This window comes from Lissotriton vulgaris, chromosome 2_1 (assembly GCF_964263255.1).
Source record: "Lissotriton vulgaris chromosome 2_1, aLisVul1.2, whole genome shotgun sequence".
Lineage (NCBI taxonomy): Eukaryota > Metazoa > Chordata > Amphibia > Caudata > Salamandridae > Lissotriton > Lissotriton vulgaris.
Genome location: NC_141687.1, coordinates 647769752 through 647792499, shown reverse-complemented (window position 1 = coordinate 647792499; position 22748 = coordinate 647769752). Strand labels below are relative to the sequence as shown.

Sequence of the window (22748 nt, the reverse complement as noted above, 5' to 3'; positions counted from 1 at the left end):
GACAGTACTATAAAAGCGCACCTATTAAAATATATACAAAGGATTAAAAACAATTCGTGTCTCAATCGTTTTTAGCAAGTTAAATTGTAGCAGAGGTGCAAGGGAGCACAAACAGACCTCCGGCTTCTGCCTCAGAGGGAAACAACAGCAGTTATTGGCGATTGCTAGAAACGCCTTTTAAATACCCTGGGAGGGCGGGAGGGGCGCAGAGCTCTCGGCCAGCCTTCCCAATGGAAGATGGCGGCCAAGTAAAGTGCAAAGCTTCCCTGCGCCTGAATACAGCGGCGCTGTGGAAGGGAAGTTCGAGCCTCGGCGAAGTAATCTCGCCTTAGGGAAGACAGTACTATAAAAGCGCACCTATTAAAATATATACAAAGGATTAAAAACAATTCGTGTCTCAATCGTTTTTAGCAAGTTAAATTGTAGCAGAGGTGCAAGGGAGCACAAACAGACCTCCGGCTTCCGCCTCAGAGGGAAACAACAGCAGTAGTGTATTTACAGTTTTTAACACGTATTTAATTATGTAAAAAAAAGTGTACGGAGTACCGCGGAAATACCTAAAAACACTGCACAAATATCATGCAACTTAAAAGACTAAGCCCTGAGATTTCACTGACTGTGAAACTCGTAGCTCTTGATTTCCCATTCTAAAGACCTCATTGTTAACACCAAACAGAGAATGCCTAAATTTGGAGCCTTCCTACAAGAGCTCCATTTGTTTTGGATATCTAAGGCCACCCGACTGTTCTGCATCGGTTTTTTATCTTTCTCAAATCTCCTATTCAATTGAGCCTTGTTTCCCCCACTCAACTACACAGGAAAGTACCTAGTGTGTAGATTAAAAAATATGTATGCTACGGTGAATACACTACATAAGCAATGCCGGAACATTGATTTATTTCTTATCATGTTCCGGCACGTTAGCCCTGAATGTTTGTTAATATTATACAGGACGTTATGCCTCCTAAAGAAACATTAGGACCCCCAGCAGAAGTAGTTGGCACTTGACGCACCTCTCTTTGAGCAGAAAGGGCAACTAATTTTGAAAACTCCCATATATTTCTGAAAATAATTAATTACGTAGACAACTCAGCAAAGGTACTGTGGTTTGATCTTGAGTTTGAAAAGTTAGAGGTTAACATTAAAGAGTATCAGAATGAAAACAAAAGCTTTTCTTGCTCTGTGGAAGAAAGAATTGCTAGTGTAAATGATTTTCTATGCTATCAACTAATACTTTCCACCACCCACACCATAAATTATGAGCTTTTTCCATTACCCATATACCCGGGGCGTGCACATTGCCCCAACTTTTCAGGCATTGTATAAGGCAAATTACCCACCCCTTATATGTGGACCCTCACTCCGTAGGATCAGCTCCTTCCTCACTGGATGCACCCAAAAGGTCAGCCTGGCCCCACACTCATCTTCTGCCCCCAACCTTATCTGCAGCATCCCCCAAGGCTGCTTGCTTAGCCCCATGGTCTTCAACATCTACCTGGCCCAACTCCCCAGAATAGTCTACTTCTATGTACTCCGCATTAACTCAACCACAGACGACATTCAACTCATTCTCTCCCTATCCAACGACACCTCCAAAATCCAGATATAGCTCACCTACTGCATGTCTGAAGTCACAAACTGGATGAAAACTAACTCCCTGAAGCTCAACTCTGACAAAACATCAGTTTTCATCTTTTGAGAATACCCCCCCCCCCCTCTGGAATTCGCCAAGGAACATAGGAATTGTGATCAACAATCAAATCTCGATGTCCAGTTAGGTTAAAATGTCACCTTTACCTGCTTATGCACTCTCAAACTCCTCAAGAAAATGTTTAGATAACTCCCACGTCTTTCCTCTTCTTCAAGTGTTATTCTTCAACTATCATCAAATGCTGAACTTCTTTCTTAGTTCTTACCAACCCAACACCATCCGCCTTTCGTCATTAGCCCATTGGATGCCTTTCTTTGCTACCTGTACTTTACAAAAGGTAACAATGGGGGGAGGTAGAGTATAGAGATAGGATTCTCACTCCACTTCTTTTTAATAGCACCAGCTAGGGGTCTTGAATAAAGTTTTTTCATAGAACCCACTAGCCAGGTACTTTTTAATTTCTCACCACACCCTTCACTCACATTTCCCAATATACCATCACTTGCACTTAACACACACCACACATAGTCAACTTCGACAGTGCTCCCGCGTAGTCGCTGGTCGCAGCACGCCGCATCCCTCTAGCGGGATGCGAAGACCCCGATGATGAAGCATGACACCAAGGGGCCTGTTGGTGTGTGAGGGGTATTCTTCACAACACTGAGTGTCCCTCATCCCTGAGGGGTGCACTCTGAGTAGGATTCTTCTTGTTTAATTACCTGTACTTTACACCATAACTGCATCCTGCACCTGTCCCCACTCACCATCCCCTTCGCTTTCACCTTCACTACTAGCCTTCCATTACAACGTGTATTTTGTTTTCACCACAGCCACATCTTGCACCAGTAACAAACGCCGGGCCCTGCACCTTTCATCATCATTGCACCTGACCTGAGCCTTTCTTTCACCATTTCTAAAGAGCGATTCTTACACCTTCTTCAACACCAGTATTACACCATAACTGCATCCTGCACCTGTCCCCAGTCACCATCCCCTTCACTTTCACCATCACTACTAGCCTTCCATTACAACGTGTACTTCGTTTTCACCACAGCCACATCTTGCACCAGTAACAAACGCCGGGCCCTGCACTTTTCATCATCGTTGCACCTGACCTGAGCCTTTCTTTCACCATTTCTAAAGAGCGATCCTTACACCTTCTTCAACACCAGTATTTCTAATATGCACCTTTCATAACTGTAGGCCTGAGACCTGAAGAGTTTGCAGGCAGCAATGATGACAGGGGAGGAGAGCGCCGCGGCATCTTAGAAGACAGACAACGTCTAGACTGTGACATCATTTCTGGCTTAATCAATTAGGATGCATTGCGATTTGTGAAATAAATTAAAAACTTCCCTCCTGTGGGGCCCTACCTGACCGAGTTCACATGTCTCACTCTCTTCTCCGGTGACCGGTCTGCCCGGACTGTCGGACAGCAACTTGGCAGCCTGCAACCAAAACGGATGACTAGGCTGCTGCTGCAGGGCACGACCGGTAGACCGCTTTCCTTCAGAGGCTCCCCGCTCCGACCTTGACCTCGTCGGCTAGCGTGAAAGACAGTCCGTCACTATGTCTAGAAAATGGCTGCTACTTCTTCTCCTACTGAAATCATGCGCGGGAAGAAGTCCGAGTCTGCGCAGACGGTCCCTATCCCAACTCGTCACAGGGTGGGGTCTCACCTCGCCCTGTGACGAGTTGGGAGGGGTGACACGACAGCAAGCTCTCCTCCTCCACTCTCTGATTGACGTGGAGACGTTAGCAATCCCGGGCTTGTGTTAAAAACGCCCGGGGCTAACTTAATCTCCACGCCATCAGGGGGTGGAGACTGGGCATCCAGGCTATGTCTTTGCCTACCTGATGACATCACAGCCTTCAGGGCTGTGAGGTTCTCAGCCGGCAAAGACATAGCAGGTGGTGCAGCGCGGCGGTATTGGCAGTGGGGGGCAGCTGCCAATACCGCCAATTGGCTCGTGGGGTCTTAAGTATTACGTCCCGATCTCTGTAGTTAAAGACTCGCGCAATGATTGGCCGTGGGGGTGCCCCGGTTTAGGTCGCCCCCCTGGAACTCGGTGTGCCTGTTCAATGGAGAAGTAGTCCGAGAGTCTCTTGGGCTGCAGATGCTTCAGGGTTAGATCTTCCATGAAGAGATTCACAGCCGGTCCCTCTGTTCTTTCCGGGACCCCAAGAAGGTGTACATTGTTTCTACGGGCCCAGCCTTCGTATTTGTCTAGTTGTTTCTCCATAGCAACCGGCTGGTCCTCTATGGAGAACGTATTTTACGGACAGATTTTTTTATTTACAAAACTATATTTGTATGGTGTTAGAAGAACTAGAAGAAGAAGAACTAGTACCCTTATCCAAGTCATCTCGGGATTGCTCTTGAAATATTTAGCAATATGGCTTTTGGTAAATGCGGTAAAGAATCATTAATGAAACTGCCATGCTTTATGTTTTCCACAAGTCCGTTTTTTAAATGTAATACCTTATGTTAAACTAGTGTTTGTTACCTCTAAAGATAATTTGATAAATAAAGATGCATACATTTAACTAAGGGTTTTAATAGCTATTTCAGAACAAATTGTGAATCTTTTTTCTATCATTTTAATAAAGTGTACAGTATTATTGTCTGTAATGTTATTGTTAGAGATAGTTTACAGGAAAACAGTGTTAGTCTTGGGCTATTATTTTTTTTTAATTGATTTGCTCTAACAAGTTGGAAATATATAATACATGTTTGTTAGTAATGCAAATGATGTAATTGTTTATCATTTTAAATGAACAGACCTACAAGCAGAAGCACAGTGCTTTTTAATTTCTAAATTATTAACGTGTTTAAATGTATCGGTAGTCTTTCCAGTCATTGAATTGTAACCCGCAATAACCTTTTTTTCTCACCAGCAACGAAGATTTCCACGGATAAAGAAATTGTTAATTTTAAACTATTTGCCAAGCTGGAAGCGTTCATTATTAATGTCTGTGATGCTAGAAAGCATATTGCTGAAATCAAGATCGAAGGTACTTTAATATTTATAATGCATTACCCAATGAATATCTCAACTTGTTTGGAGACTAACAATTCAGCATTTTATGTTCATTTTTTGGAAATATCTTTTTATTGAATTTTTTTCATAACAACGTTGTTTCTGATGGATAGTTCTACCTGGAGATTCTCTACTTTGAGAACATCCTCTGACCCCAGTCTGGACCGGAACCTCTTCTGCAATAGCTCATCCAACGCCAGCTGAGGGCCCGCCTCCATTAGGCCTTAAGCATCTGAAAGCCTCATGATGTCACTGGCAGTAGAGAGGGCCCAAATTGTGTGCTATAACAGTTCCTTTTTTTCCGTGTCACAAATTCAGATCCGGAAATGTTGCAATTTTTTTTCTTCTTCATACATTGAAGTATGTGTCCTCCAAAGAATTCGGTCTTTAAGCCCTGCATTGATTGCAAGTCCAACAATGATCTTCATGATATCTGCCTACAGTGTTTGGGCTCAGACCATGACATCAATGTTTGTGATTCCTGCAACAGTATGCACCCCAAAGCCATTACACAGAGGGAGGTGAAACACTTTATGGCCAGGGCGAAAGAATGTATGATGGCCAATATCTAAAACTCCTCTATCTATCCTTCCAGGTAACCCTAATAGGTCTAGGACAGAGGCTTCGAGATTCTTGGACACAATTCCAAATACAGCATAAGATCTTTTGTGCAGATCACTTTCCGAACTAAACTAATTTTTTAACATAATGGAAATCGGTAGGAAAAGATAGAAAGAAGTGATATTTTCATCTGTAATTTCTTGCCCCTGTGGCCAATTTATACCAGAGACCTTTTAATGGATTCCACAGCTTTCTTACTCCTACTGCCCGGCAACTTTCAAACTTTGTCTAAAATAATGGATTTTCCCCACATTTCTGAGGGAAGTACTGGAATCTGCCCGTATCCACAAAAATCCTTTCACCCAGTGTTCTCACACTTCTCCCAATGCAAACAGTACCTCGCTTGTTGGGATGTACTTATCGTCCATGACGTGATACAGTCAAAACTGGGACTATGAGATCAATGTAGTGTAAATGAGGTCTTCAATACAAAATCTTATTATTTTCCTATCAAGTTTGTTAGATCCACAAACACCTAGGATACCATAATTATCAGGAAATATGTGGGAATGCATGAGGATATTTATGCTGTTGGCTAGAAGTGCCTAACATTTTTGCTACATAATTATGGTCAAAAAGTTTTTTTGAATCAAAACGTGGATGTTGGCAGGACATTCTTGGTAAGAGAACGTGCTGGTATGCATGAAAGTCACATCCCTCAAGTTTCCAGTTCATAGGAGTACCTTGGGATTCACAGGTTTCCTAGGAGACACCCTTAACAGTTCCCAAACATACCATCATGCCAACTATTCAAAATATCTACTTTATAAAAAGCATATATGCTGCCGTCTCTTCACTCCAATTTTTCATACATTATGAAAATGCACCAATTGCACTCATACCAAAACACAATAATCTAACAACTACACACAGTCATCCACCCACAAGGTCGGTGTGGCACATGGATCACATCCATGTGAGAAGTATTGCTACTTCAAGACACAAACCATGTTACTGTCCATTCACTTCTCACTTCTCCTGTCACTCACCCACATGAAACATTGATACCCACAGCAGATCTACTTCACCAGTAATGTAGGGAACACAACGTGAAACTCAACACTTTCCAAACCATGTAGAGTGCAAGTTGCACAACACACCCACTTTATAAAACACCACAATGCAACTAGCCACACTTCCACAAACCACAGTGCCAGTCACCCAAAGTTATTCACACCATATAACCCACTCTTCAGTCATGTACCTACTCCAACATCATCAAGATAGTTTTTCACAGTCATACACATCTGATAGAGACATCTAGCTACAGGGTCCTTAACTTTGAATTCTCCTCAGGCGCTAGACTGGATCTGGAAATTTTTCAACAGTACCTCTGCCCGCCAGGGGACAACGTCTTATGGCTCCGTGGTGATGTCCTCTCCAGATCTGACATCAGCTCTTTTCCACACTGCAATGCGGGTCCAGAGAAGCAGTTCCTCAGGCCTTCTGTTTTTGGCCTACTTAAACACCATTTTGCACCTGGGAACAGTGTGCCTATGCCTTTGGGTTTTAAGACAATCAAGACCTGTACTCCACAGATGGCAGCTACAAAACCACATTCCATCTGTATCTGTTACTTAGGAGAGCACCTTGACTTGGAGTAGTGCAACACCTATAAGAGGCTGAAGCCTAAGTCCGTGTTGGAAAGGCGAATGAAGTTGCTGACAGCGCGGATCTCCCGATAAGAGTCTAGGCGATCTTGTTCCCGCTCTAAAGATCCTGTGCGGGCCTGTTCAAGGAGCCGTTCCTATGGACGTCGTTCATCCACGTCGCAGAAATCCCATGGATGGGGTTGAGGTCATGGAGGTCTTTGGCCTCATGAAGTCGTGACGTTGTTGCTGGTTCCTCCCATTCCTTTACTGGATGATGTCTCGCAGGAGCCGACAGTGAGCCTCCCTCCTTATCTTGGCGCCGGGGTGACTATGACCCAGATGTAGACATATTTTTTTGCTCTGCTATCGAGGACCTCAACTCCATACCTGGAGTCATTATGATGACTGGACAGGATCACTGAAATAATATCGAGGGACAAAATATCGACTTGCCAAAATATCGTGGACAAAATATCGACAGTCAAAATATCGAGTTTGTATCTACAAACAGGTAAGTACAAAAATATCGAGTACAAAATATCGTTAACAAAAATATAGATGTAAAAAATATCGACTTTATTAAAAACAGTGTTAAATTAAATTAATATTAAATTTTAATTACTAAAATATACTTAAAACGACTTAAATTAAATTATAATAATTAAATAATAAATGAAAATAATAAAAATAATTTTTTTAAATCTTATTTGTTGACCCTGAACCCTAAAAATACCCCTTTACCCAAAAACCCAAAACTGACCCTGAACCCTAAAAATACCCCTTTACCCAAAAACCCAAAACTGACCCTGAACCCTAAAAATACCTCTTTACCCAAAAACTGAAAACTGACCCTGAACCCTAAAAATGCCCCTTTACCCAAAAACTGAAAACTGACCCTGAACCCTAAAAATACCCCTTTACCCAAAAACTGAAAACTGACCCTGAACCCTAAAAATACCCCTTTACCCATGAACTGAAAACTGACCCTGAACCCTAAAAATACCCCTTTACCCATGAACTGAAAACTGACCCTGAACCCTAAAAATACCCCTTTACCCATGAACTGAAAACTGACCCTGAACCCTAAAAATACCCCTTTACCCATGAACTGAAAACTGACCCTGAACCCTAAAAATACCCCTTTACCCATGAACTGAAAACTGACCCTGAACCCTAAAAATACCCCTTTACCCATGAACTGAAAACTGACCTTGAACCCTAAAAATACCCCTTTATCCATGAACTGAAAACTAACCCTGAACCCTAAAAATGCTCCTTTACCCAAAATTTATCAATATTATTTAATTACCAATTAATTATTAATTAACAATAACAATAAAGTAAATATATTAGAACATTAGCTGTAATTATTTTAATAATTAATATTATTTGTTCAAAATTAATTACTTAAAAATAACACAAAATTATATATATTAAAAATGTACTCTAATTAATGTAATTAACTAATTACAATTAATTAATTAACAATTATTTACTAATACAAAATATGTTCAAAATTATATTAATTAATTAACTAATTAATATTAATTAATTATCAATTAATTATTAATTAAAAATATTAACAAACATATATTAATTAATTAATTATTATTAAATTACTTCCCACCCTATTCCCCTATAAACCCACAACCCGCTACAGAATTACATTACGCAATTATTATAAAAACAAAATTCATGTAATAAAATATTTTATAACATTAATACACACTATTCACACATATTATTACATAAAAATACACTATAAAATATTATATATTATTAAAAAATCGATATTTTTGCTATCTATATTTTATACAGTCGATATTACTTCACTTACCTGAAAAACGATATTTTTGTAGTCGATATTATGTCCAGTCGATATTTTGTCCAGTCTATATTTAAAACTCGATATTATGTCCAGTCGATATTTTGGAGTCGATATTTTGTCTCTATACCGACTGGACACAACCCATTGAGGGGTTGTGATGACGGTGGCATCAGATGTGATGGTCACGGCGCCGCCATGACACCGGCTGATCTCAGAGACACCATTCGTGGTGTGCATTGATTCGACGCTGCCCCAACGTCGATCGGCACCGAAGACGCCGCTTATAGCCACTGCAGTTCCTTCACTTTCTCCTTTGCAAATTGAGGATGAGGCTGGTTATGTTGCTATTTCAGTATTGCAAGAAGACTGCAGGCACTGGTGACGTTGACCGCTTGGATGGCCTTCGCCAGCCTCAGGTAGGATGTTCTTTGGCGACATTTTGACGAGACATTAGTCTGCAACAGTCTCCAAATAATGATCTTCTTTATCCGCCACAAATGGCAATGGAGGCTAGTGCAGCTTTCGCTGAGGCTGTTAAGAGAGCTGCTGGAATACTAAACTTGCAGCTTCCATCTGTGACTTTGTAATCTGATCCATTATTGGATCTGCTTCTTAAGGGTAGCACAGGTGTTGAACCTTTATTACCTTATGGAGAGTCTCTGTATGACATTCTCCTGGATACTTGGGTAAGGCCGATGTTGGGTATCTCTGTTGATCGTGCCATTTCTCATTGTCATTGTCCTGCTCCGGATTACCCTGTTTCTTTCTCGACACCCTACTGCTAAAGGATTTGCTGTGCAAACTGCTTCGCTAAGTTTTGAGGGTTCTCCTTTTCTTCAGCCAGGTATAAAGTCTTGGTGGTTGGAGATGTGTGGCCGGAATAAATTTGCATCCACTAGTTTGGCCTTGAGGTCGTTGAACACATCTTGTGTCTTTGGAAAGACTTACTATACTTTGTGGGACTCTATAAACGATCTGCTTCCTTCCCTTCTTGAAGGGATCAGGGCTGAACACACTCAGCTTGTGCAGGATGGCCGTGAGATGGCAAAGTTTAATATTAAATCGGCAATGGGCACAACAGATTCTATTAGCAGAGTAATGGCTCGATCAATTGCTCGATCAATTGCTCTCCGTAGACATGATTGGTTGCTTGAGTCGAGATTTCCTGATAATGTTCGGGAGAGTTTGAAAGACTTGCCCTTTGATGGAGCCTATTTATTTGACAGCTGTGCTGATTCTGCAGTACAACGCCTCTGCTGGTCACTTGTAATTTGACCTTATCAGGTCTTTTGTTTATTTCTTATGTATACTTGGCTGTGGTTCTTGTGTTTAAGGATTATCTCCTCCCTCTGCTATGTCTTGTAGTTTTGAAGTTTTAAGCACTATTTTTTTCATATAATAATGATATTTGTCTCTGTATGTGACTTTTTAAATCTCCAGATGGTATTTACAGCTGTGTAGATAGTTTATTCTTTGATTTTACTCTGATGAAGAGCCAAGTCTCAAGAGTTTATACCCCTTACTGGGTATGTGGCTTACTTTACGTGGAGTATTGGTTTGCCATTGTATAGCTCAGAAATACTACTTTTGTATTCTATTTCTATACTATAGATCTCGCTGTTATATAGCTTAGTCCTTCAATCAATCACAGAACTTGTAAAGCGCACTACTTACCCGTGAGGGTCTCAAGGCGCTGTGGGGAGGGTGGCTGCTGCTACTGCTCAAAGAGCCAGGTCTTGAGGAGCTTCCTGAAGGTGAGCAGGTCCTGGGTCTCGCGCCAGTGGGTGGGGAGGGTGTTCCAGGTCTTGACAGCGAGGAAGGAGAAGGATCTGCCTCCGGAGGTGGTACGCTGGATTCGTGAGACGTCGGCGAGGGAGAGGCTGGCGGAGCTGGCGGGCGGGGTGTAAAAGTTGTGAAGTGCTTTGTGGGAGTGGGTGAGGAGCTTGAAGGTGATCCTCTTGTTGATAGGGAGCCAGTGAAGGTCTCTGAGGTGGGGAGTGATGTGGCTGCATCAGGGGAGGTTGAGGATCAGATGGGCCAAGGCGTTCTGGATGCGTTGTAGTTGCTGTAGGTGTTTGGTCGGGATCCCCGCGTAGAGTATGTTGCCGTAGTCCAGCCAGTTGCTGACGAGGGCTTGGGTCACCGTTCTTCTGGTTTCGATCGGGATCCACTTGTAGATCCTGCAATGCATGCGGAGGGTGTTGTAGCAGGAGGAGGAGAAGGCGCTGACCTGCTTGGCCATGGAGAGGGAGGAGTCGAGGATGACTCCCAAGTTGCGTGCGTGGTCCGTGGGTGTCGGTGCTGTTCCTAGCATTGACGGCGACCAGGAGTTGTCCCAGGCAGATGGGGTGGGGCCGAGGATCTGGACTTCCAACTTGTCTGAGTTCAGCTTCAGACGGCTGCTCCTCATCCACTCGCCGACAGCCTTCATTCCCTTGTGGAGGTTAGTTTTGGTGGTGTATGGGTCCTTGGTGAGGGAGAGGATGAGCTGGGTGTCGTTGGCGTAGGAGATGATGTTCAGGTCTTGTTGGCGGCCACTTGAGCGAGGGGGGCTATGTAGATGTTGAACAGCGTCGGGCTGAGGGATGAGCCCTGGGGTACGCCGCAGATGAGGTTGGTAGCTTTGGAACGGTGGGGTGGAAGGTGGAACCTCTGGGTTCTGTCGAAGAGGAAGGAGGTGGTCCAGTATGGGGCTTTTTCCTGGATTCCGGCTTCTACGAGGCGTGTTCTTAGTGTGCGGTGGTATCCCATGTCGAAGGCAGCTGACAGGTCCAGGAGGATGAGGGCTGAGGTTTCGCTGTTGTCTAGTTGGCGTTGGATGTCGTCTGTGACGGCAATGAGGGCTGTCTCTGTGCAGTGGTTCAGTCTGAATCCGGATTGCGACAGGTCTAGGATGTTGTTTTCCTCGAGGTGGCGGGTCAGCTGTATGTTGGCAATTTTCTCAATGACCTTCGCCAGGAAGGGGAGCAGGGAGATGGGGCAGACGTTCTTGAGGTCCTTGGGGTCCGCCTTGGGCTTCTTGAGGAGGGCGTTGGTTTTGGCCTGCTTCCAGCTTTCCGGGAATGTCGCTGAGTCGAAGGAGATGTTGATGACCTTTCGTAGTTGGGGTGCGATGGTGGCATCTGCTTTGTTGAACACGTGGTGTGGGCAGGGGTCTACTGGTGATCCCGAGTGGATGGAGTTCATGATCTTTCGTGTCTTGTCGTCGTTGACGTGGGCCCAGGATGTCAGCTGGTTGGTGCAGGTGGTATTCGGGTGGGGTCAGTCGTGGTTGGGGATGGCGGTGCGTTGAAGCTGTCGTGGATGTCTATGATCTTGCGGTGGAAGAAAGTGGCCAGTGAGTCGCACAGTTCTTGTGAGGGCGGGATGTCGTTGGTGTTGGCGCTGGGGTTGGAGAGTTCCTTGACAATGCTGAAGAGCTCTTTGCAATCGTGTGCGTTGTTGTCCAGTCGGGCTTTGAAGGAGGATCTCTTGGTTGTTCTGATGAGTTGGTGGTGTCCGCGAATGGCGTCCTTGTAGGCAGTGTGGTTGTCTGACGTGCGGTCTTGGAGCCATTTTTTCTCTAGCATCTGGCATGTGTGTTTGGAGGTCTGGAGTTCTTCGGTGAACCAGGCGGCTTTCTTGCTGGAGTAGTTGATGGAGGGCTTCTTTAGCGGGGCGAGAGTGTTGGCGCAGTCATCGATCCACTGTCTGAGGTTTCGGGTGGCGGTGTCCGGGTCAGTGGGGTCGGTTGGAGGGTCCAGTGCGAGGGCGGAGGTCAGTTGGTTCTCTGTAATTTTGCCCCAGGAGCGGCGAGGTAGCTGTTGAGTGGACTTCGTTTTATGTTCTCTTAAGGACTATGGTTGTGATCTATTAACCGCTCTTTTCCTCTTGTGATATCCTCTCTTGGGGTTCTGTTACATTTACACACATGTATGTTTTTTTCTTAACCAGTGTATTCAGTGCAGTTTGTCTCTCTTCTTGAGTGGACTACGCATTTATTATGAGTGCTTCAGTTCTTTGAAGAGATTGAGTAAATTGGAGCATTGCTCTAGTTGAGAGTATATACTTTGCATGCTTTTGCATGCTATGTGATTGTGAGTTCCTCCTTTAGGGTAAAGGAATGGTGTCTAGTGTAGACATGAATATTTCCTCAAATACAGGCAATCTCTATCCATGCTCCACTTTGTGGTGAGGTAAGTTGGCAGCCAAAGGTGTGTGATGCAAGGGTTGGTCCAACTTGTCTCAAGGCCGATGTTGATTTGGTCGGCAATCATCCATGAAAAGCTATGATGTTCTTGATATACGGGGTTCTGTCTGATCTATATTTCCTGTGTTCTGGAGAGGATGTGCGTGTTAATTTCAGCATTTCTCATCTCGTGAGGAATCATGACTGTTGTTTCTTGTGGTGTCAATTCTTTAGGCCACCATTTGACAGACCGCATTTTCTTATGGCAATCACCTACGATGTAGTATTGGCGACATAATACCCCTTTTTCTCTCTGGGTTGTGTATTTTTTCCGAACCTCTAATTCCAGAGTGTTTTTTTGGTATACGTTGTTGAATTACTTTATTCGATATATTGCATACCATAAAAGTACATACATTCCGAACATAAAATTGCTTTTAAAATAGTATATCCAATTCACAAATATAAAAGACAATAAAAGTTCTATGTACAATTTTAAATACCTGATGACAGGAATTAAAGTGCAAAGCAATAGTATACATTTGCACTTTCTATGCAGGCAAGTTCTCGGCTTTGTTTGCTTTTATCGACATAGTACGTGTGAGCCAGGCAGTTGATAGATACTTTGCAACCCCATATACAATGAACAGAGCTGTTGTGTCTGATAAGAGGATGCATAGGGCGACCCTATAGTCACTAACTCCCAGCTCCCTGCATACTTGGTTTAACCATCTTGATCTAGCTCTTTGGTATGCTTTACAGGCAAACAGGAAGTGAGATAAGGTTTCATTCAAACATGAGCAACTTGGGCAGGTAGAATGTGGAACTCTTGTTCCTTTCCAGCCCTACGTGAACTTGTTGAGAGGGAGTGTCCCATACCTCATTTTCAGAAAAAGTGATCTGTCTTTTGGAACTTGGATGAAGTCTAAGAATGGTTCAAGCTTCCTAGTGGGCTTATGCTCCAGAAATTGGGTAGTTAGTGCTCCCCACTTTGTGCTCTTCAGTTCTTCGGCATGAACCCACTCCCAATAGATTTTCTTAACAGCTTGCTTGGGAGGTGGGGACTGGGAGATCCAAAATTCAGCCAATCCCGTATTCATAACCAGCTGCCTCAGTTTGTTAAGCCACTTTATCTTATTTGCACTATTCAGGATGATCAGTTCATCCAACACCAAGGCATATTTGCCAGTTCTGGTGTCCTTCTCAGGCGCACCTAGAACAGCAAAGGGTGGAGGCGAGCTATATCTGAAATCGAGCGTTTGCCCATGTCATGAAAGAGGGGCTTCAGTGGAGTCGAGGTAGGGAGAGAAACTAAGTCCCTCAGAAACTTATTCTCAGCTCTAACCAAATCAACTGTGTTCTCGCAGCCCCATAATTCAGAGCCGTAAACTGCAGAGGCTAACGCCTTCACTTCGTAAACAGCAAGAGCCGGGGCCATAGGCCTGCTGACGGACATTCGCTGGTTCCTCAGAATTACTCCAGATACTCTTTTAAGGTTTAGGAGCATTTTGGCGACATGGGAGTTCCATCTCATTCTGTTATTAATCCTGACTCCCAGGTAGTCAAATGCCTCCACCACCTCTAGCGGCGACCCATTGAGAGTGATGTAAATTCTCTTTGCTTTTTTTAAAACAGTGCCATCAGCTTTGTTTTGTGGTATTGATGGTCAGTCCACGTTCATCGCAAAACAGACTAAATCTGTCCAACAATTTCTGGAGTCCCGAGGGAGTTTTAGATATCAGGAGGGTGTCATCTGCGAAGAGGAGGGTGGGTGTCCTCTCCCCCCCACCAGGACCGGGGCATCAGCAGTGTCCTCCCTCAAATGGTCTACCACCCCATTAATAAAGAGGGAGAACAATGTCGGGCCATCACACAGCCCTGGTGCACCCCCCTGTTCACAGGCACCCTCTCTGTTAGTTGCCCCTGACTCCCCCATCTGATTCTGGCGTAATTGTCCTGATGAAGTTTAACAATAAACTCCAGGAGGTATTGCGGGAACCCCATGTCCAACAGCACCTTCCACAGTTTATCACGGGGCACCAGATCGAAAGCGCTCTTCAGGTCTATGAAGAGCAGATATAAATTCCCCTTCATGATGGTCACAGATTTCCAGTATATAGCGCAGAACCTGAAGACCTGGTCCATCGTTCCCACATTTTGTCGGAAGCCCGCCTGAAAGTGAGTCAGTATATTCCCTTCTTCAAGCCAAGTTCCTATTCTATTGACGATGACCCTGTCAACTACTTTCTGGATAGCATCGATTAAACTAATCGGTCTGTAGTTGGCAGGGTCCTCCCAAACGCCTTTCTTGTAGATAGTTACTACTTCAGCGCCCTTCCGTGACTCTGGGACGGAATGTCCACAAAGAATTAAGTTCATTAGTAGGGCAATGAAGTCAGTCCATAACTTGGGGTCATATATAAATAAATCACCCGGTAACCCGTCCGGGCCTGTTGCTTTGGACGGGGTTATACTCATAATGGCATCATGAACTTCCTATACATGATAAAATGTGCTGCTGTATTTTATATATTGTCTTGTATCACAGGTGTCTTATGTACCTGTTGTTGACAAGGATTTATTTGATAACATGTTTGGAACTGCATTTTTAGGTGCATTACCTTTTTCAAGATTGCTAGAAAGCGCTTTTTGTAACTGATTTCTCAGTTCCTTTTAGTTCTTATGTATACAAAGTATACATGACTGTATATATGTTTCTGATAGATACATCTGCCGTGTGGATTCCTCACCTTGTGAATATCCCCCTTGCGTCAGCAACATTCGGAAATTCTTTTCGTAGCCTCGCGCCGACGTGGACTTGGACGTCATAGAGACACGGCTTCGCTCGCGACTCCGCTGACGTCACCGACGCCTACAATAGGCCCACGCCGGCGTGATGACATCAGTTCCCTTTTTTCCGCGACGTCGACGCTAACGGTTATCGGGAATCTCTGTAGCCAACTGGTACTTTGTTGCCTTTTTGTTGCAAATTTCTGCTTCTTTGTATCCTGTCTCTTCGACGATGTCATCTAAGAAGACCGGCTTCAAGCCCTGTGGGAGTGCAGTAAAATGATGTCTATTACCGACCCGCATGATGACTGCATCTGGTGTTTGAGTTCCGACCATGATGTGGAAGATTGTTCTTCATATCGGAAGATGAACTCGAAGGCCCTGAGGGAGAGAGAGGCCAAACTCCTGTTGCGAAGATAAAGGCTGGGAAAGAGAAATCGTCGAGGTCTCGTTCTCGAAGGGCGAGGTCGAAGTCGAGGACGTAGTCGAGGTCTGGTTCTCGAGAGGGGTCGTCTTTGAGGTCAGCTTCGGATCATGTTTTGAAGTCGAAGAAGAAACATAAGAAGAGGAGACATGAGTCCCGACGTCGTTCCGGTAAGGAGTCGGGCTCGAGGTCGAGGTCACCAAAGAAGGTACGTTAGAAGGTGGTTACTCTGGATGTCTCTGAGCCTGAAGGTGAGGCCTCACCTTCGGAGTCGCATGGGCGGTCTCCTACTCCGGCTCGAATCCTTCTCCGGCTCCGAATCCATCTCCCGCGCCGTCCCCGGCCCGAGAAGAGGAAGAGGCTCGGGAGGATGTGGATTCTGCACCTGTTGAAGAGCCGAATCCGATCCCTCCTCAGGACCGTCCTGAGGGTTTTCAACCTCCCTTTCCTGCCCCAGACCTGGACCCTTCAGCGTTTCTTAACGCTATGTATGGCGTCTTCTCAAGGGCGTGGTACCCCTCTGGTGCACCTTCGGGTCCCATGGGTCCTTTGGCTTACAGCTTGGGAGTTCCTCACTCCTATCCTCCGGCTCCGTTTATGCCTTATATGCCGGCTCTGACGCCGCATTGGCAATTCCCGGCTCCGCCGAAGTCGTCAACGCCGATTCCGGCGTCACCCGCTCCAGATCGTCCTCGAGGGCATTCCTCTGTGCCATCGGATTCGATACCGGCGTCGGCCCCGAATCCGACGGAGCCACTGGTGGATCCGACTGCGAGGCGTGTGAAGGAGAGGTCCAGAAGGGAAGCTCAGCGCCTTTTGGAAGAGCAAAGGTACTTGGATTTACATTCTGATGTGGAGGAAGGTGAATTGGAGGAGAACTGTTTTGAGGAGTTGGCTGATTCAAGAAGTCTTGATTTCTCTCCAGAGTGGGAGTTGCCCTCAGGCTCTGGTGCTCCTTCTAAGGATATCCAACCTTACCATTTGGTTATGAGGAAGGCTGCTGAACTTCTTCAATTGACTTTGCCAACGGTAGAGTTTAAATCCAATATCCTCACTGAGCTTTTGCATTCTCCGAGTTCCGTGGTGGAGCCTTTGCTTCCATTTAATGATGCCTTGACGGATCCCATTATTGAGGTGTGGAAGAAACCATTGTCGGCTCCTGCGGTTTCTAAGAGTGTTGCGAGACGGTACAGGGTTGCACCTGAGGACCCTGCTTTTTTGTCTTCTCATCCTTCGCCTGAGAGCCTGGTCATTCAAGCAGCCTGTTCTAAAAAGAGTGTTAGTGCCTTTCCCCAGGTTCCTTGTGAAAAGGAAGCAAAGAAACAAGACCAGGTTGCAAAAAAGACCTTTTCATCCGCAAGCATGACGTTAAAGTCAACTAATGCCACTTGTGTGATGGGGAGATATGTGCATGCCCTGATGGATTCTTTGCGTGTCCTGGTTCCTAAAGTTCCTGGTGCCAGCAGGAAGGATTTTGAGGAAGTGATCTCTGATACTCAGGCGGCGGCTCTCCAGGTTATACAAAGTGGTCTGGACACTGCCGACTCTGTGGCTCGTATCATCGGCACTGCTGTCGCCACTAGGAGGTCAGCCTTGCTGAAATCCTCAGACTTTTCGGCTGATGTTCAGGCGACCTTGCTGGATCTTCCTTTTGATGGTTCTGGTCGGTATGCACCTGTTACAACGCATTTTTTACTCCGCACTACCATTACAACGCGACTTTTACAACGCATACCATTACAACGCATTGCGCTGGGGGCGCTCTAGGATAGGGAATAAGTATAATTTACTATCCAACACCTTCCCTAGGGTCCACGGGGACTGGAGTTAGAATAGTAAATTATACTTACCACTATCCAGCACCCCAAAGTGCTATGCGTTGTAATGGTATGCGTTGTAATGGTCGCGTTGTAATGGTAGGTAGTTGTAACGGTATGCGGAGTAACGTCATTCATCCGTTCTGGTCTCTTTGGGAAGAAGGCTGATGCGGCCCTTGAGAGATTTAAGGATAGCAGAGCGACAGCTAAGTCTTTAGGTCTCCAGATCAGAGGCTCTTCGTCCAACAGGAGGTTCAGGGGCTTTGGTCGCTCTTCCTTTTGGAATTACCGGCAAGGTCAACCGCAGCAACAGCAGCAGCAGCAAAATTCTATGTACAGATCGTACAGGGGAAAGCAAAGAGCGCGTCCTCATGGACGTCAGGCCTCTTCCTCCTCCTTCTTCCAACCCCCTTGCCTCAGAAAAGCAGCCCTAGATCTGCTATTCAGGATCATGTGGGTCCGGTGGGGGCCGGCTTACCCATTTTCTACAGGATTGGGAATCGGTTACATCTGATCTTTGGGTTCTCAATCTTGTAGAAAATGGGTATGCCCTTCCCTTTCGGGAATTCCCTCCTATTACCCTCCTTGTCAAGGGTTTTGCACCGAGGAACATCTGTCTCTTCTGCAGGAGGAGGTGCTAACTCTGTTACGAAGGGGTGCGATAGAGGTGGTCCCAGAACAGGAAAGGGGTCAGGGATGCTACTCCCGGTATTTACCGATTCCCAAGAAGGATGGCAGACTGCGTCCAATCCTGGATCTCAGGATCTTGAATCTCTATCTGAAACAGGAGAAATTCAAGATGCTCACCCTTGTTCAGGTTCTTCAAGCGCTGCTGGAAGGAGACTGGATGGTGTCGCTCGACTTGCAGGATGCGTATTTCCACATCCCAATCCTGAAGTCGCACAGGAAGTATCTCCGTTTTACGGTGGGATCGCAACACTACCAGTTTGCGGTCCTTCCGTTTGGTCTTACTACTGCGCCTCGAGTCTTCACCAAGGTGATGGCGGTGGTGGCAGCTCATCTCAGGAGTTCGGGGATACCTGTGCTCCCTTATTTGGACGACTGGCTGATCAAAGCGGAGTCGTCAGAGAGGGTGCTCCATCATCTGCAAGAGACAACTCAGTTGTTGTTCAGGTTGGGTTTTTCGATAAATGTACCCAAGTCTCACCTGGTGCCCTCCCAGTGCAACCTTTTCATGGGTGCTGTACTGGACACTACTGTTTGTCGTGCATTCCCTCCTCCTCAAAGGATTCGCGACATTCAGGAAATGATTCCTTTATTTTTCAATGGAGCGGTCGTTCCAGTCCTGAAGGTCCTTCGCCTGCTCGGTCTGATGGCTTCTTGCATTCTGTTGGTCAACCATGCACGCTGGCACATGAGGGCACTCCAGTGGTGCCTCCGCAGGCAGTGGTATCAGCACAACGGGGATCTCAGGGAGTCGGTGAGGATCTCCAGAGAAGCTGCGGCGGATGTGTCTTGGTGGGGCTTTTTCTGGTAGATACTATATCTGCCTGTGGATTCCTCACTGACCCACCCGCCTCCCCGTTGTCCACTCTTCTTTACCAGAGTTTCTATAATGTATTGTTTATATATTGTAATGTTAAGGAGTTGTTTCCATTGCTTTCTTGCACTTGCTTCACACTATGTGTGTTTCTCCTTGACTTTTGTGTATTGTGTATACTATGTATATTTCTACTGTCATTGGTCCGTCCGTGTGCCTCGATGGCACGGAAAAAAGGGCGGAACTGATGTCATCACGCCGGCGTGGGTCTTTTGTAGGCGTCGGTGACGTCAGCGGAGTCGCGAGCGAAGCCGTGTCTCTATGACGTCCAAGTCCACGTCGGCGCGAGGCTACGAAAAGAATTTCCGAATGTTGCTGACGCAAGGGGGATATTCACAAGGTGAGGAATCCACAGGCAGATATAGTATCTACCAGAAAAAGCGTTACTGAAGGTAAGTAACTTGTTCGTTACACATATTTGTCTTTTTTTTTTTAAAGGAAAAAAGAAAAAGGTTTGAATCAAAGATGCGGTTGATTTTCTTTTCTTGCTTGCCTTGGTGTTTAAGATTATTCAGTGTTCGAAATTGTGTTCAGTCTGTCGAACTATGGCACTGAAGACCTTACGGACGCAAGCTTTATATGTTCTTGGGTTCTGGCAGTAGTTATTGGCCAGTGAAATTCTGTGACTTGCTGGGTCAATCAGAGTATCTGGTGACACATTTATGTTTGTATATATATATTAATGTCTATATATGAATGTTTGTGGTAAGATGTTATGCAGATGTGCATAAGATGAATATGAATCTTCATTTTGTCCCAAACTAAATTATTTAAACTAAGGAGGTATTGTCGTTCATCTTTTCCTTGGGTAAATGAGTTCTGAAAGTCCTGTATTGATTCTTTGTTATAAACAATGCAGATTATATGACTTTTTCATGCATTTGACCCTTTTAGTTCATCGCGTTTTCTTGCCCCTTTTGGGGACAGAGATTAATGTTTGTCTTCTGACAGATGGTTCTTTGTGGTTTTCAACCCTTCTTCTTCAATAGCAGATTTCCTCGGACCTTTAAGGTTTTTTAAATTTTTATTTATATGCTCTGAGACAGTGATCATAGATTCTATTAACAATCAAGCTCATGTCCTGCTTCTCCTACATACATTTGATCTGTTGTTTGTTTTGACTGGCTAGTTCTCTTTGAGAACTTTGTAGGGATAGTTCGCAGACACGCTTCGAGTGGGGTATATATATGGTATTTAATTCAAAGTTACGGAATCTGTGGCTAGATGTCTCTATCAGATGTAAAAGTGACTTACCTTCGGTAACGCTATATCTGGTAGAGACACAGTCTAGCCGCAGATTCCTTAATGTCCTGCCCATCCTCCCAGCTCTACGACTGACCTTTGAGATAAAATACATAACTTTTCAGTACTGGGTTTATATACCAGTGATCACTACCTTAATCAATGTTGGGGCTAAACAAACTGTTTGGCCTGGCCATTTAATTTTGTTTAGATGATGCAACACCATCCATTTCCAAATGTGTGTGGGTGGTGGAGTGGGGGGTGTGTTTTCTATTCCACTCTGGATGACACACATCATTCTTTCTATGAAAATCTTCTTGGTGTCATCCTACCTTGACAAGGGTACTTTCAATATATCACGTAATAACAAACAGCCTGGTGTTGTTGTTGTAGGTTGTTTGGCTATTGCCACACCATTGATTACCATTGATAAATGGCCTATGGAGTGTATGGTCTCTTCCCTCATATGGGGGTTATTTACCAGGGCAAAGTGTTTTATGTAGTCCTGTGTTTTGCTGATTTTATTGGAGTTTTTTTTTTTAAATCCATGTCTGATGTTTCTTCTTTATTAATGATTCAAAGATTTTTGATCTTTTTTGGCACACTGTTTTCACAACCAGTTTTTGTAGTGGCTCTGCGTTATGGTGCAGAAGACTTCACAGAAGAAACTGATGTTCGCACGCTGGAAGGGACTTATAAATGTAAATGTAGTGTTGCTTGTATAGCGCACGTATCACCCCAGAAGTGGCATCAAGGCGCTGTAAGCATACCGCTGAGGAACCCTTCCTGGCCTCTCCCTGTGAATTGCCCACTCCTGGGCACCCCCAGGGTGAAAGCCAGGCATCCTAGCGCTGTTGGGGCTGTTGTGGAGATTAGGCAAGCTATTGCCCAGAGTTGCAGCGTGGGACCCATGATTAAATTAGGCACTGAGGTGAGAATTATCAGGTCCGTGGAGATTGAGCTCAAGACCTGCCGAGGCGGGATTTGAACCCTGGTCCCGGGCCAGACCTCTGCATCAGGGTCTGCCGCTCTAACCATTGAGCCACACTTCTCAACTTATATGGCTCCACTGATGTCCTATCTGGAGACGACATCACTGCAGAGCCGTACGACGCCGTTCCCCTGTACGCAGAGGTACTTGAGAAATATATCCGGTCTGGCCCGGGGTAGAATTCAAAGTTAAGGAATCTGCTGCTACACTGGATCTCTATCTGATATTGTGTTACCGAAGGTAATTAACTTTTACGTTATGCAATTTCCAATTTAAAACATTTATAAAGCGCAACGTTCACCGTACGGTTTCTTGGCGCTAGTGAAGGGTCCGGCAACTGAGGCAGAATAAACCTGTCGTAGGGCAAGAATGGGCCAGTTCCACGGAGAAGGCCTGTTTGAAAAGGAACGTTTTTAGGTCTTTGCGGAAAGAAACATAATGAGTGGCAGAACGAAGGTGGTCGGGGAGGGAGTTCCAGAATGTAGGAGCCAAGGTAGAGAAATTGGCTCCACCCCACTTTTTGCGCTTGAAACGTGGGATTTGAAGGAGAGACTTGGAAGAGGAACGAAGCTCTCTGGTGGGGACGTATTCGTTTATCAGCGAGGAAATGAAGGCGGGGCAGTGCCTTGGCGGGCCTGGAAAACCATGCAGGCGGTTTTAAAAAGGGAACGTTCCTTAACGGGAAGCCAATGGAGCTCCCTGAGGAGGGGTGTGGAGTGGTGGTAACGTGGGAGACCATAGACCAACCGGGCCGCCTGGTTCTGGACCATCTGGAGCCTCCGCAGGCTGTATGCCGGGATGCCGTTGTATAGGGCATTGGCATAATCCAGCCGCGATATCACCAGTGCGGCCATGATCAACTGGAGTGCCTGGGGGGAAAGAAGCGGGAGACGGTGCGGATGGTTCGGAGGGTGAGGAAGCAGGAGGAGACTACAGAGCTAATTTGTGAATGGAGGGTGAGATGGTTGTTCATTTTGACACCCAGTGTTTTGACCGTGGTTGAGGGAGTGGGGGCGGGACCA

General features: G+C 45.3%; 1 protein-coding gene across 1 annotated transcript in view; it reads left to right on the top strand.

The window, feature by feature from the left end:
- Positions 1 to 22748, top strand: part of VPS13C (vacuolar protein sorting 13 homolog C) — a 2437235-nt gene that overhangs the window by 733061 nt on the left and 1681426 nt on the right. Inside the window, exon 32 of the mRNA XM_086955811.1 lies at positions 4550 to 4666. Coding sequence (XP_086811937.1) covers positions 4550 to 4666 — 117 coding nt within the window. The remainder of the gene's footprint in view (positions 1 to 4549; positions 4667 to 22748) is intronic.